At 41.9% G+C, this 16,550-nt stretch overlaps 1 protein-coding gene across 1 annotated transcript; it reads right to left on the reverse strand.

Annotated features, from left to right (window-relative positions):
• Positions 1-13,501: 13,501 nt before the first annotated feature.
• Positions 13,502-15,866, reverse strand: LOC130949629 (uncharacterized). The gene is made up of 3 exons (XM_057878296.1): positions 14,419-15,866; positions 13,986-14,123; positions 13,502-13,790 (listed from the first exon to the last, which is right to left on the reverse strand). Exons 1-3 carry the CDS (start codon positions 15,864-15,866, stop codon positions 13,502-13,504), a joined length of 1,875 nt encoding a protein of 624 aa, XP_057734279.1.
• Between the last annotated feature and the right edge of the window lie 684 nt (positions 15,867-16,550).

The following is a 16,550-nucleotide window of genomic DNA, read 5'->3' on the forward strand; positions in this document are numbered from 1 at the left end:
TTGTTGGACTTGGTGGTGGTGCTGATCCTTCGTCCCTAGAGGGTGGGGGGTACCTGCAAGGGACTCCGATGCTTAAGTTAGCAAGGGTATTAAGCAGGTATTGAGTAGAATCAGAGTATGAGTTATACCTGGGTGCTCTAGTGTATTTATAATGGTGAGATGTGGCCTTCTGTGGATAAGATAAGTTAGTTATCTTATCTTATCTTATCTTTAAGTGAGGTCATCTTTATCTTTAAGGGACCGCCCTTCTCTCTGTAGGCTTGGGCCGCCTTAGGATTTGGGACGTGTTCCCCTATTTGGGCCCTTTGTTTGGGCCTTCCTATGATTTGTCCGAGCTCTTTGAGAAGAGGTCGGGTTGTCTTGACCTGAAGAGGTCGGTCGTTTTGTCTGTAGAACATCCCGGGTCGGACAGCTCGACCCAGGGTTTGAACAGTGCCCCTGCTTGAGCTTGGTTTTTCTGTTGAGGTCGAATTTTTGATTTCGATCCTTTCATGATGAAGCCGAACTCAAGCATTTTGTTGATTTCTTCTTTTTTGTAGAATCTTTTGAACGTAGAACGTTTTCCTCTAAAAGCGCGCGTTTTTATATCAGCGCTTTGCTTTGGGAACGTGAAAGGGTTTAGTACCTTCATTAATTGGTATTAATTGCCCCGTTTTCTCCTGGCTTTTATTTTGAATCTCTCAATCAAAAAATGGTTTCTCTTCTTTCACTTCTTCTCCGTAACTCCTCCCTTTACTTTCTCATTTTCTGTTTCTTGCCCAGAGTTTTGTAGTTTCTTTTTTGTGACGTCTATTCTGCTACTGCGTTTTTCGGAAGAGGGCTAATTCCACATTTTCTTCTTCTGTCTTTGCATTCTTCCACTTCGAGGGGGTGGCTTTGTTGCTTCTGCTCTTCAGCTTTCTTCGAGGTTTTCTTCTATTCTCCAGGTTAGTCCCATTTCGTGTTTCCTCGTTTATTTCTGATTTTGCGATGGAGTTTTCCTTTTTGGAGAAAGTTTGGATCTTTCTGTTTTTATCGTGCTTGACTTGTTGCATGCTATGGCTTTTTCTCTTTTTCGGTGCGAATCTTTTTGTTTTGCTTGAATCTTTTTCTTTTGCAGTTTGCCGCTGTTTCTGTTTGTGCCTTGGATGATGATTTTTGCTTTGATTTTAAAAAGCTTGTGCCTTTGCTGTTTTTCCTTTGGTCTTTTTGGTGTTCTGATGAACTGTAGCAGTAGTGTTGGTAAACTGTAGGAGCAATGCTTTTCCTGATAAAACTGTAGAAGGGTGGATTTTCTGCATTTTTTGCTTCCTTTGCTTTCCTTTCTGGACTTTATTCTGATGAGTGCCGAGATGTAGATTGTAGAAATAATTTTGAGGACCCTTCTTGTTTACTGCCTCCAAGGGATGCTCCGAGACTTCTTCTCTTGAGTCTTGGGGTTTTTCCCTTTTTGGTTAATCCGTCCGTTTGAGATGTTTTGACCCGTGTCCGAGATGTTTTTAAGTAATCCACTCTTCTTTTCTTTTTGTAGGATTTAGTTGGTCTCATGTCTTCCCGAAATAATGTTGTAGAGATGCCTTCCCAGGTTCCTGCGGGTATGGCCGATTGGGTGGACTCCATGGTTCTCCTGTGTGTCTCGCTGGCTGATTCTGAGTTTTGTGCTCAGCTTAGGCAGTTTCATAGTGTCTGTAGCAATTCTGGTGATGAGAAGAACTATGAACTTGTCCCTCCTTCTTCTGATGAGAGAGTCTATTTTTCAACTCGGGTTGTTGATGGTCGCCCCTTCTTTTATGTTTATGACTTTTTCTTTGGTCCGCTGGGTATTACTCTTCCTTTTACTCAATTTGAAACCGACCTGTTATGGTCTTGTAATATTGCCCCCTCTCAACTTCACCCTAATTCTTGGGGTTTTATAAAGATTTTTCAATTATTGTGTAATGGTTTTGGTATCCCTGCTTCCCAATATCTCTTTTTCTATCTGTTTGTTTTTACTAAGCCTGGAGTGGTAAAAAAGAAGGCAGCTTGGGTCTCTTTCCGCTCTACCCAAGGAAAGAAGGTCTTTTCCATGTTTGACGAATCATTCCGTGATTTTAAAAACTACTTTTTCAAGGTCCGAACTGTTGAAGGAGCTCGGCCCTTTTTTCTGGACGAAAATGATGAGCCTGCCTTTCCCCTGGAATGGCAAAAGGATGTGAGGGTCTTCAGGTACTCTTGGGACATGTTGGATGAGGCTGAGCGGGCCTTTGTGACTGTTTTGGAAGAGTGCTGGGGTCAGCCTCCCCATCTTGATACAAAGAAATTTCTAACCAACCCTTCTCTTCTTCAAACTGAACTGGGTATCTTTGCTATCTGTTTATGTTTACTTGTAGCTGTATTTCCGACTTGTTCGTTTTGTAGCTTGACTTCTGTTTTATCTTGCAGAGGCAATGAAGAATAACGAATCCATGAAGGCTTTTAAGAGGGTGCAGAAGGTGACTACTGCCAGGAATATTGCCGCCAAGGCGGCTGGGGAAGGGTCCTCCCAAGTGCGCCAGAAGCCATCAATGTCGAGTTCCCCCATAGTGAAGAAAGCGATTCCGACACCTCGGGTACGCTTGGTGGATCCTTATCCTGCTTCTGCCGTTCCATCTGCTGCCCCTCCAAGTAAAAAACAAAAGACGGTTGAGCCCTTCAACCTTAATACCCCTGACTTCAATGCCATCGAGTTCATAGATTAACAAATTGGGCCCTATGGTACCCTTTCGATGGACGATGTGTCTATCCTCCATCATTTGGAATTTATGGCCCGGAATCACGTGCAGATGGCTTTTATGGCGGCCGCTATACACCGGACTGCTCAAAGTCTCCCTCTTCATGCCACCAAGGCATTTATGGAGGAGGCAAAGCAAGAGTTTGACCGGATGAAGGGGCTGAAGGAGGAGCTTGAATTAAAGGTGACCAAGTTAGAGAAGGATCTAGAGAATGAGAAGGCGAGTTCCCTTTCATTGGCGGCTTCTTTGAGGTTGGCCGAGGACACGGCTCTGATGCATAAAGATAGTTATGTTACAACTTATCGGGAGGTGATGCGTCTGAGGCAGGAGTTGGACAGTGCTCGGGAGGATTATTCTGAGCTCCAAAGTAATCTCGTCGGCAGCGTGACTGCTGCTTACGAGAACTTGAAGGAGCAAGTTCAGGTTATTGCTCCCGAGGCCGATCTCACCCTTTTCAGTTTAGATAATGTTGTCAGAGATGGCAAGATTGTCCCTGATGACGAGGGTGATGATGACGCTGATCCTCCTCCTGTGTCCTCTGCCAAAGTGTCGACTACCTCTGCTCCTCTGGTTGCACCTGATTCGGATTGTCAAGTTCTGAACCGGGAGGATGGAACTGTAGATGCCGTGCCTATTCAGACTCGTCCTCCTTCTCCTTATCCTGATGATGCTCCTGATGTTTGCTGATCTTTTTCTGGGTTTAGTTGGCCCGGCTTGTGGGCTCTTAAAACTTTTTATTTATTTGCTGACGTTTTCTGGTTGTTTTGTCTGGCAACCTTTTGAAAAACAAAAGTAGCTCGTTACCCTTTTTTGATGGCCTCCGAGGCTTTAACACTTTGTAGATCATATCAAGGTTTTTGATATTTTCTTCTGTTTTCTAAAAATGTTGGTCCTTGCAATTTGACCTTTTTGGATTGCCTCGTGCTTGTGGCTTGGATCCTCTCTATTTGTGTGGATCAACTTGTTTTCTCATTTTTGTAGGTATTTTTGATGTTTCTCCAACTGATTTCTTTGTGTTGATTCCCTTTTGTTCGTAGGAGTCCGACTTCATTTAGGTCGGTCTCTTCTGGGTTAAATCTGTAATCCTCTTTCTCGGATCTTTATCAGATCTCTTTCAGGGGTTACTTGTATATCTTTTCAGTAGCAGGAGTCCGACTTCGTTGTGTCGGTCTCCTTTAAGTTATTGCGTAATTCTCTTTCTTGGATCTTTATCAGATCTCTTTCAGGGATTACTTGTGTAACTTTTCGGTAGCAGGAGTCCGACTTCGTTATGTCGGTCTCCTTTAAGTTATAGCGTAATCCTCTTTCTTGGATCTTTATCAGATCTCTTTCAAGGATTACTTGTGTAACTTTTCGGTAGCAGGAGTCCGACTTCGTTATGTCGGTCTCCTTTAAGTTATAGCGTAATCCTCTTTCTTGGATCTTTGTCAGATCTCTTTCAGGGATTACTTTGATAACTTTTTAATGGTAGGAGTCCGATTTGGTTATGTCGGTCTCCTTTAAGTTATTTCTCGTAGTCCTCTTTCTTGGATCTTTGTCAGATCTCTTTCAGGGACTACTTGTATAACTTTTTAGTTTTTGGGATGACTTTGTTATGTCAGGCCCTTCTAAGTTAAAGTAATCCTCTTTAATAGGGTTAGCCAGACCTCTTTCCAGGGTTTACTTATAACTTGGGTTGACTTGGTCCGACTTCTGGTCGTCGGCCAGTCTTTAAGTTATTATATTAGCTATCCGTAAGACCTCGTCAGGTTCTTTTTTTGGATTGCTTTCGATAACTTCTTACATTATTCTGTGTTCATCTTTGTCAATTTATAGAAAATGGTTGTCGTCTTTAGATCATCCTTTGGGTGAATCGCGTTTTCACCTTTATCGGACGATTGTCTTTATCGTGGTCGCGCAGTGAATTTGTTTTTCACTTTCTGCCGACCTGTTGCTTTATAATCGGACAATGAATACTTCAGATTAATGCGTCTTGAAATCTTTGTAGAATATCTAAATAAACTTTATTCAAAGAAAAATGCAAATATATACATGTGGGAATTCCCTTGTTCCTAGGTCTCGACATGGTGCCTTATTAAAAAACCTTTTCAGGAAAAAGAGCGCATCCATTTAGTGAGATCCTTTACCTTTTCTAACTGTAGTACCTTCTTAGGTTGCAGGCGTGCCATGATCGAGGAAGCTCCCGTCCATCAAGCTCGGACAGTCTGTAGTAGCCCTTCCCCAGTACTTCAATGACTCGGTAAGGTCCTTTCCAGTTTGCTGCCAGCTTTCCTTCTCTGGGTCGAGTTGTTCCAATGTCATTTCTGATTAGGATGAGATCATTCTCTACGAAACTTCTCGGCACTACCTTTTGATTATATCTGGAGGCCATTCGTCGCTTTAGAGCTTCTTCCCTGATCCGAGCTCTTTCTTGGATTTCGGGTAACAAGTCGAGCTCTTCTCTCTGAAGTTGGGAGTTTGCTTGTTCATTGTAGTGGACTACTCGGGGAGATCCTTCTTCGATTTCTATTGGAATCATTGCCTCCACTCCGTATGCTAGTCGGAATGGTGATTCGTTTGTAGTAGAATGAGGTGTTGTTCGATATGCCCATAGGACTTGTGGAAGTTCCTCGGCTCAGGCTCCTTTTGCTTCTTGTAGCCTCTGCTTTAGTCCGGCCAATATGACTTTATTGGCCGCTTCGGCTTGTCCATTGGCTTGGGGATGTTCGACGGAGGTGAACTGGTGCTTTATGTTCAAGTCGGCCACCAATTTTTTGAAACCTGCCTCTGTAAATTGGGTACCGTTGTCTGTGGTGATGGAGTATGGCACCCCGAACCTCGTAATAATGTTCCTATATAGGAATTTTCGACTTCTTTGAGCGGTGGCATTGGCCAGGGGTTCTGCCTCGATCCATTTTGTGAAATAGTCTACTCCTACTATTAGGAATTTTACTTGTCCCGATCCCTGTGGGAAGGGTCCGAAAAGGTTGAGTCCCCATTTCGCAAATGGCCAGGGTGAGGTCACGCTGATGAGCTTTTCTGGTGGGGCAATGTGAAAGTTGGCATGCTTCTGGCATGGTGGACATGTCTTTACAAATTCTGTAGCCTCCTTTTGTAGAGTTGGCCAATAGAATCCCGCCCGAAGTACCTTTTTGGTGAGAGCTTGAGCTCCGAGATGATTTCCACAAATGTCACTGTGTACTTCCTCCAGGACTTCCTTTGTATTGGAAGTTGGTACGCATTTTAGTAAAGGTGTTGATATCCCTCTTTTGTACAGCGTGTTATTTATGATAGTGTAGTACTGTGCCTCCCTTTTCAGCCTCTTTGCCTCCTTCTCATCTGTAGGGAGTTCTTCAGTTTTGAGGAAGTTTTTTATAGGGGTCATCCATCCTTGATCCCGACCTGTTATGGTTAGGATTCTTTCTTCTTCCGCTATTGACGGGTTATGTAATACCTCCTGGATGACGCTTCTGTTGTTGCCCCCTGGTTTGGTGCTGGCTAATTTTGAAAGGGCGTCAGCTCGGGCATTTTGCTCACGAGGTATGTGGTGGATCCTATATTCCTCAAGTTGTCCGAGCTGTTCTTTGGTTTTATCCAAATATTTTTTCATGGTCAGATCTTTGGCTTGGTAGTTTCCTGTTATTTGTGAGGTGATGACTTGTGAATCACTGTAGATGTTGAGCTTCCGAGCTCCAACCTCCCTAGCCAGCTTTAGACCAGCTAATAGTGCTTCGTATTCTGCCTGGTTGTTTGAGGCCGGGAATCTGAATTTAAGGGAGAGCTCAAGTTGAGTTCCTTGGTTGCTCTCAATTATCACACCGGCACCACTTCCTGTTTTATTCGAGGATCCGTCTACGTATATGTTCCATTCTATGGGGATTTCCGGGATGCTGTAAATTCTGATGAAGTCGGCCAGGTGTTACGATTTGATTGCTGTACGCGCCTCGTATTGGAGGTCGAATTCGGACAACTCGATTGCCCATTGTAGGATTCTTCCTGCTAGATCTATTTTCTGCTATTCCTTTTATGGGTTGGTTGGTTCGAACTTTAATGGTATGCGCTTGGAAATATGGGCGAAGCCGCCGGGATGTGAGGATCAGAGCGTAGGCAAACTTTTCTATTTTCTGGTAGTTCAGCTCGGATCCCTGTAGTGCTATGCTAATGAAGTAGACGGGTTTTTGCCCATGTTCATCTTCTTTGACTAGTGCTGAGGCTATTGCCCGGCTCCCTACTGCGAGATATAATATGAGCGGTTCTCCTTCTCGTGGCCGAGATAGAATAGGTGCCGTCCTAAGAACTCCTTGAAGTCTAGGAAGGCTTGCTCACATTCTGTCGTCCATTCAAACTGTTTTCCCTTTCTTAAAGTAGCATAGAAGAGAAGAGATCTTATCGCAGCTCCTGCTAAGAATCGAGATAGAGCGGCTAACCTCCCGTTGAGTTGTTGTACCTCTTTGATACAGGTTGGGCTCTTCATGTTGACTATGGCTCGACACTTGTCTGGATTTGCTTCAATCCCCCTTTGTGTGAGCATGAAGCCCAAGAATTGGCCGGCTTCTACTGCGAAGGTGCATTTTGCGGGATTGAGCCGCATGTCGTGTTTCCTGATAGTAGAAAACACTTGAGTCAGGTCGGATAACAATGTATCTTCACTTTGTGTCTTTATCAACATATCGTCTACATAAACTTCCATGATTTTTCCGATGTGATCTGAGAAAACTTTATTCATTAGCCTTTGATAAGTAGCTCCTGCGTTCTTGAGACCAAAAGGCATCACGATGTAACAGTAGTTTGCTTTCGGTGTCAGGAACGAGGTTTTTTCTTGATCTGGTAGATACATGGGGATTTGGTTGTACCCTGAATATGCGTCCATGAATGAGAGATACTTATATCCTGATGAAGCGTCCACTAAAGCGTCGATGCTTGGGAGTGGGTAAGGGTCTTTTGGGCAGGCTTTGTTGAGGTCGGTGTAGTCGGTGCACATTCGCCACTTCCCATTTGACTTTTTCACTAAGACGACATTTGCTAGCCATAGTGGATATTTGACTTCCCTTATGAACCCGGCCTCAAGTAGCGCTTATACTTGTTCTTCTACAGCCTGAGCTCGTTCTGGTAGACTGCCAATTTGTGGCTCATTATTGGTCCAAGTTTTCTTCGTCTTTGTTGTACCGGCCGGGATCCCGGGTAGACTGCCAATTTGTGGCTCATTAGTTCGGGATCAATACCTAGCATGTCGGCAGATTTCCATGCGAAGAGATCAACATTATCACATAGGAACCGTATTAGCAATTCCTTTACGTCTCCTTTCAGGATTGTGCCAATATTAGTTGTTTTATCCGAGGTGTCTCCGATCTGGATTCTTTCTACTTCTCCTTCGGGTTGTGGTCGGAATTCGTCTCGCCTCTGAACTCCACCGATCTCGATTGTGTGGAACTCTCCTCCTTGACCTCGGAAGGTTTAGGCTTTCGTTGTAACAGCGACGTGCCATTTTTTGATCTGCCTTTATCGTAGCTATCCCTTCTGCAGTTGGGAATTTCATACATAGATGTGGGGTTAAAACTATTGCGCCGAGTTGATTTAACGTTGTCCGACCTATTAAGGCATTGTAGGCTGAGCTTACCTCGACCACAATGTAATCTATCTTGAGTGTTTGGGACTGATTCCCCTTTCCGAAGGTTGTATGCAGCGATACGTATCCCAACGGTTGAACTGGGGCATTTCCTAGTCCGAACAGGCTGTTCGGGTATGCTCTTAGCTCTTTTTCATCTAGACCGAGTTTGTCGAAGGCAGTTTTGAATAAGATGTCTGCAGAGCTTCCCTGGTCAATTAATGTACGGTGAAGGTTGGCGTTTGCCAGTATGATCGTAATGAGCATGGGGTCGTCGTGTCCCGAGATGATTCCGGATGCGTCTTCCTTGGTAAACGTGATTGCTGGGATGTCTGGGACTTCCTTTTTTCCTTCGATGTGGTATACTTCTTTGAGGTGTCGCTTTTGGAATGATTTGGAGATTCCTCCTCCGGCAAATCCGCCGTGTATTACGTGAACATGTCTTTCTGGTGTACGAGGTGATCGTTCAGACCGTCCAACATCCTCATCCCTTCTTCTTTTTCTTGGTTCGTCATCCCGATTGGCCAAAAATCGATCTAGCTTTCCTTCTCTTACTAGTTATTCTATGACATTTTTCAAGTCGAAGCATTCGTTGGTGGAATGCCCTCGAAGTCGGTGATACTCACAGTATTCATTCCGATTTCCTCCTCCTCTTTTGCCTTTAAGGTGCCGAGCTGGAGGGATTTTCTCTGTATGGCAGACTTCTTTGTAAACATCTACCAAGGAAACCCTAAGAGGAGTATAGTTATGATATTTTTTTATTTCTCTCCGGAGCGATCTTCCTTTTTCTTGGATTCTTTATCTCGGTAGGTAGAGCCGAACCTTGAGGCTTCGACAAGTTGAGAGTTTTCCTCCATGTTGATTTATTTTTGTGCCCGTTCTTGTACTTCGTCTAAGGATGTAGGATATCTCTTTGATATAGATTGGCTAAATGGTCCTTCTCGTAGGCCATTTATAAGGCCCATAATGGCAGCCTCTGTTGGTAGACTTTGTATGTCCATGCATGTTTTATTGAATCTTTCCATGTAGTTGCGAAGGCTCTCCCGATCTCCTTGTTTGATTCCTAGGAGGCTAGGTGCATGTTTGGCTTTGTCCTTTTGTATGGAGAATCGGGCCAGGAACTTCTTGGCCAGATCGTTGAAACTCGAGATGGATTTCGGAGGTAGGTTGTCGAACCATTTGATGGCTGTCTTGGTTAGAGTTGTTGGAAAGGCTTTTGCAACGAACTGCATCTGAGGCATCAGTGAGGTACATTCTACTTCTGAAGTTGCTGAGATGATGATTGAGATCCGTGATGCCGTCATATAGAGTCATATCCGGAAGCTTGAAATCTTTTGGAATTTTGGTTTTCATAATTTCTCTGGTGAATGGATCTTGATCTTTCTAAGAGCTATCCTCTGTGGATGGTCGAGTAGCTTTAGTTTTGAGATCAACTTCAAGTTTTATAAGCTTATCTTCTAATTCTTGGCGCCGCCTTATTTCCCAGCGTAAATCTTCTTCTTTTTCTCGTTGATGTTGGGCTTCTTTCTCAAGTTGCTCCAATCGATTTTGAAGTGCTTCTATTACTCCTGGATTTGATGAATTTTTATCTCCGTTGGTTTCTGGAGTATCTTTGAGTATCGTGTCCGCGTTTTTATGCGGCGTTCTGTCTTCCAAACCTGAATCGTGGTCGTTGTCATGGTCATCCGCCATGTTAATAGGATGACTTCCAGGTTCCCCGGCAACGGTGCCAATGTTCCGAGGGTTACCTGAAACTGTAGGTTGATCTCGGACGAGATCTTCTGTGTTGGTCGGAACCGACGTGTTCGGCAGGAGGACAGCGGCCGGAGCTGGTGTGTTCAATTTGTTGGACTTGGTGGTGGTGCTGATCCTTCGTCCCCGAGAGGTGGGGGGTACCTGCAAGGGACTCCGATGCTTAAGTTAGCAAGGGTATTAAGCAGGTATTGAGTAGAATCAGAGTATTGAGTTATACCTGGGTGCTCCAGTGTATTTATAATGGTGAGATGTGGCCTTCTGTGGATAAGATAAGTTAGTTATCTTATCTTATCTTATCTTTAAGTGAGGTCATCTTTATCTTTAAGGGACCGCCCTTCTCTCTGTAGGCTTGGGCCGCCTTAGGATTTGGGACTTGTTCCCCTATTTGGGCCCTTTGTTTGGGCCTTCCTGTGATTTGTCCGAGGTCTTTGAGGAGAGGTCGGGTTGTCCTGACCTGAAGAGGTCGGTCGCTTTGTCTGTAGAACATCCTGGGTCAGATAGCTCGACCCAGGGTATGAACACTAACATTAATTAAAATTAGAGTTTCCATAAACCATTCTTTAAAAGTAAACCAGTCCAGCTTCAAGAATTCATAACTAATATCCAAAACATCAACTTTTCATATTTCTAGTTATTTTTAAAGTTATTTAGTTATTAGCAAAGTTAGCATTTCATTCTAAATATCATATTTTAAGAAAATAGTTCAGTGGTCAACCTTTAATTCTTTAGCCATCCTCAAAATCAACTCTAATTAGACTTAAATCAATAATAATATACAACTTGGCATAATCGACTAAAATCGGAATTTCTAGCAATTCTAAAATAATCTGAAAACCCATAACAATCACAGCCTCAAATCAAAGTAAATCTCATCAGTTAATTACTCACGACAACGAAGCCATTCAATGTCACAGCCATAACCTAAACTCAGTTCACATCCGCATCCAGCTTCAATTATAACTCAGAATAATCACCACAACTAACTTTTCTCAAATACATTTCATTCAATAATTAACCCATCATATTTCAATTCAAGTAACATTAAATAAATCACCACTTGCAGCCACACTTCAACCAGTTCCATCCCGTCACAAGTCCATTTCACAGCCATTCCAATATATTAAAATTCCAATTCAATATCAAATAATTTAAAATAACTTATTCAAGATCAGAATCTCAGCCAACCCATCACAAAAATCAGTAATTCAAAATACAATTCACAACCAGATTTCAGCCAATTCAGCGATATACCTTAAGATCAGAATTTCCAACAAATCCATCAAAATTAGAGAACTAATATCAATTACAACTTCAAACACTCACAACCACAAAACCCAAAGACATTCACAACAACAATCCAAACTCAATTCATCAATTATCCATACGACAGCTCTTCAATAATTAACTCGGCATACTTCAATAAAATATACTAAATTAATCATTAATCACAACAGCATCTAAATTCATTCACAGCTCACAATAATCATAACAATTAACTAATTTCAAATGCATTTCAAGTCATTCATGTCAATTAACAAATTCTTAACCATTATTAACCATTTACACTTATTCAAATAACTTGGTGGGCATTCTAAATTAAAAACATTAAATCCCCTACCTCAATGTCACATTAACAACGCAATTAAACCAAACAGCAGCCTCGGTGACATTTTTTCCTATGAGTTCCCTTCCTCTGGCAACAACACAACAGCTCGGAACCTACGTAGCAGCATCAGAATCATCAAGGGCAGCTCCAAAATTGGCTCCTAGCGACTCTAATGATAGTATCCACGACGGCAAAGACTCCGGTAACTATGAAAATCACAAGCAGAGGCAGAACAGAGGACAACAATGATTAGGGACAAGGACGAATTACATCAGAATCAAAACAGAAACTTTGGCGTTTCAACTAGTACCAGCGGCGGACTTTACTCACGGCAGTGGCGACGAAGGACACAAACGATGGCACTGGCACAACGGCGGCGGAACCCTCGCGGTGATGGCCGTGAATCGATGGCGACAGCAGCGTGGAATACAGCTCCTCTTCTTGGCGGTGACCAGAGAAGCACAAACGGAGCTCCATCGTGACGCTCTACTTTGGACAGTGACGCACAGCAGTGAGACCCGGTGGCGGCGGTGCTATGGCTCAGCAACGGTGGCACGAACGGCAACGCGAACCGCTCGCCTTCCACCTCGCGCCACTCCACCGCTGTCTCCGTCAAACCCAATGTCGTTCTCCTCTGCTCCTTCGTGCTCGATGGCAAGGGACCCACGGCGGCGCGGCTGGTCGCGCTCCTCCAGCATCGCGCCTTCTCCCTCCTCTTCTCAGTGACAGCGGTGCGACTCATGGTTCCATGGACGGCGGAGACAAAGCCCTCAGCAGCAGCAATCCTGGGTTCAGCAACTGCACTCTCTGTTGACCTCTTTCTTCCTCAGACGTGGCAACGACAGCGACGACGGCGCCCAACCCACCAGCGTCGTCCTCTTCTCCTTCTTCCTCTCTTGTCCGTGTGTGAGTTTGAATGGGGTTGAGTGTATTACACTGAAGAGGGTGAAAGAGGGGTGGGGGATGCGGCTGAGTAATTTGGGAATTAGGGTTTCTGATTCAATTTGGGAATTAGGGTTAGAAATTAGGGATTTTATAAAGGAATATAGATAGATTTGAATAGATATTTTGATAAAATTGCAGAGTAGAGTAATTTTAAAATCAAATATACTCTATTAAAAATATTTAGAAACATTATTTATCAACATATTGCTAAGTTCAATCAATTATTTCTAATTTAAATTAGAAAATAAACATATTAATCACATTTTTATAAAATATAGTTTAAACTCAATTTTAATTATTCAAATTAAAGGATATACTTTTCTTTATTTTTCTATCTCCAAAACTTTAATTTCGATTTATAAAATATCTAATTATAATAAAAATTGTACACAAATATTAATTGACTTAAATTTATAGTATTTATAAATATCAATTTAATCATTTCTAATAAAATAATTTCTGAGAGTTCGAATTAATAACATAACTCATTCAAAATAGAATTTATTTAAATTAAATTATACAATTCTTCTTATTTTTCAATTATCAAAATTATAATTTCAATTATACCAAATATCTAATAAAGATTATATAAAAAATTCTAATTAATTTAAACTCCAATTATGATGAAATTCCATTTAATTACCTTTAGTAAAATAATTTTCTTAAAATAAAATTATCATCAAATAAAATAAATCACAAATAGCTAATTATTTAATTTTCAAAAACTAGGATTGTTACATCAATAAACCAAGGCGCTTGTTGAACTTGGAAAAGGTGTTCATCTGGGAATTTTTCACTCACTGGTTGGGATATATCCTGATTAGCCTTTTGTGGAACTCTTGACAAATGATCTGCCACCTGATTCTCGCTCCCCTTCCTATCTCACACTTCAATGTCAAATTCTTGTAGTAGCAGCACCCTTCTGATGAGTCTGGGCTTTGGATCTTGTTTAGACATAAAGTACTTGAGAACAACATGATCAGTATACACTATAACTTTTGAACCAATCAAGTATTGTCTAAACTTATCAAATGCATATACAATAGCCAGTAGCTCTTTCTCTGTGGTTGTGTAATTCTTTTGTGCCTCATTGAGCACCTTACTGGCATAGTATATGACATGATGCAACTTGTCTTTCTTTTGTCCCAATATAGCACCAATTGCAACATCACTCGCATCACACTTAAGCTCAAAGGGGAGTTCCCATTATGGAGGTGTGATGATTGGTGCTGTAGTCTGTTTTCTTTTTGAAGTTTCAAAGGCATGCTTGCAGTTGTCATCACAAATGAAAGGATTTTCAACCACTAGCAAACTGCTCAATGGTTTGGCTATTTTTGAAAAATCTTTGATAAATCTTCTGTAATACCCAGCATGCCCGAGAAAACTTCTCATTGCTTTTACATTGACAGGTACAGGGAGCTTTTCAATGACTTCTATCTTAGCTCTATCAACTTCTATTCCCTTGCTTGAAACTTTATGCCCAAGAACAATACCTTCTGGTACCCTGAAACGGCATTTTTCCCAATTTAAAACTGAATTTGTTTCTTGGCATCGTTTCAATATAAGATTTAGATGTTGCAGACAGTTTTCAAAACGAGTTACCAAAAACAGAGTAGTCATCCATGAAGACTTCTAAAAATTTCTCAACCATATCTGAGAAGATGGAGAGCATACACCTTTGAAAGGTGGCTGAGGCATTACATAGCCCAAAAGGCATCCTTCTGTAGGCGAAAACTCCAAATGGACATGTGAAGGAAGTCTTTTCTTGGTCCTTGGGGTCCACCACTATCTAATTATACCTGGAATACCTATCCAGGAAGCAATAATAAGCATGGCCCACCAGTCTTTCCAACATATGATCAATGAAGGGGAGAGGAAAATGATATTTCCTTGTGGCCTCATTTAGTCTTCTATAGTTTATACACATCCTCCAACCAGTCACTGTCCTTGTAGGAATTGATTCATTTTTCTCATTGGAGATCACAATCATTCCTCCCTTCTTTGGCACCATTTGTACTGGACTCACCCAAGAGCTATCAAAGATTGGGTATATGATACCAGCATTCCATAGCTTCATCACTTTCTTTTGGACTACCTCCTTCATGGTTGGGTTGAGTCTTCTTTGATGATGTACTATAGGCCTTGAATCTTCTTCTAGCAAAATTTTGTGCATGAAGATGGCCGGGCTGATGCCATTGATATCACCAATTGTCCATCCTAAAGCTGTTTTGTGAGCTTTCAATATTTCAACTGGCTTTATTTCTTCTTCTATGCTTAAGAAAGAATTGATGATTACTGGCAAGGTTTCCACTCCTCCAAGAAACGCATATTTGAGATGAGTAGGTAAAGGCTTCAATTCTTGTTTCGGCATCTCCTCTGTCTTGTCTTGTTCCACCTTTTCTTCTATGGAGATTTCAGCTACTTGTTCTTCCATTACCTCTTGAACTCCTTCCCTTTCTTCTTCCTGTTGTTCTTGATAATTGGCTTCCAACATTTCTTCCACCAAACCTTCTATCATATCCACTCTCATGTAGCTTTCTTGCTCAGGGAGATGTTGCATTAAGTTGAAAACATTGATTACCATTTGCTCATTGTGCACCCTAACGATCATTTCCCCCTTTTCTACATCGATAATAGCTCTTGCTATAGATAGAAATGATCTTCCCAAGATAATTGAGTTATTTACTTCCTCTTTTGTGTCCAGGATCACAAAGTCTGCAGGGAAGATAAACTCTCCAACCTTCACTAATAGATTTTTCACAACTCCATTGGGTGTCTTGATTGATCTATCGGCCATCACCAATGACATCCTGGTAGGCTTGATTTCTTCTATGGCAAGCTTTCTCATCATTGAGAGGGGCATTAAGTTGATACTAGCACCGAGATTGCAGAGGGCTTTCTCTAATGTCATCTTGCCTATGGTGCATGAAACTATAAAACTCCCTAGATCCTTAAGCTTTGGTGGAATGCCCCTTTGAATTACAGCACTGCATTCTTCAGTGAGAAGTACTGTTTCCTTCTCATGCCAGCTTCTCTTCTTATTGATAAGTTCTTTCAAGAATTTTGCATATAGAGGCATCTGCTCTAATGCTTTAGCAAGGGGGATATTAATATCTAACTTCTTGAAGACTTCAAAGAATTTGGGGAAGTGTTGATCCTTAATCTCCTTGTTGAACCTTTGAGGATATGGTAAAGGAGGTATGAAAGCCTTCACTGCCTGCTTCTGCCCATGAGATGCTTCCTCCATTACTTGCTTCCCATTCCTTGAATTTTGTGGCTGGTCATTTTCTCTTTAAGCTTCTCTTGGTCATGCTTATCTTCTTCCTTATTGCTGGCTTCATCTTTCTTGCTGATGGTCTTGTCATTGTCCATAGGCTTCTTGTTGGCTTCTTTGTCCTTCACCAAGGTTCTTCCACTCCTTAATTGAATAGCCTTGCATTCTTCTTTGGGATTTGGAATGGTATCACTTGGGAGTGAGCTTGTTGGTCTCTCAATCACTGCTTGCTTGGATAATTAACCAATTTGCCTCTCTAAATTTTTCATTGAGGCTTCATAGTTCTGGCTGGTTAGCTCTTGATGCTTCATCATCCTTTCCATCATTATCTCCAAGTTGGAGATTCTTTGGGAGTCTTGAGGTGGTTGTGGTTGATTATAGCATGTTGAGGATTGGTGAAAAGTATTTTGGTTAGTTGATGGATTATTGGGTGGATAGAAGTTGGAATTGGGATGGTTGTTTTGTGGTTTTCTATACTGGTTTTGGTTAGTTTGCTGATGGCTTTGGTGGTTTGTGTTTCTTGAGTTGTTTTGGTTTGAATTTCTTTGCTATGGCTGCTGGTTTTGATTCTGGTTGTCTCCCCATCTCAGGTTCGGATGGTTCTTCCAGGAAGGGTTGTAAGTATCTCTATGAAAGTCATTTGATCCAGAACCTTGG

The sequence above is a fragment of the Arachis stenosperma genome, chromosome 9 (assembly GCF_014773155.1).
Source record: "Arachis stenosperma cultivar V10309 chromosome 9, arast.V10309.gnm1.PFL2, whole genome shotgun sequence".
Classification (NCBI taxonomy): Eukaryota; Viridiplantae; Streptophyta; class Magnoliopsida; order Fabales; family Fabaceae; genus Arachis; species Arachis stenosperma.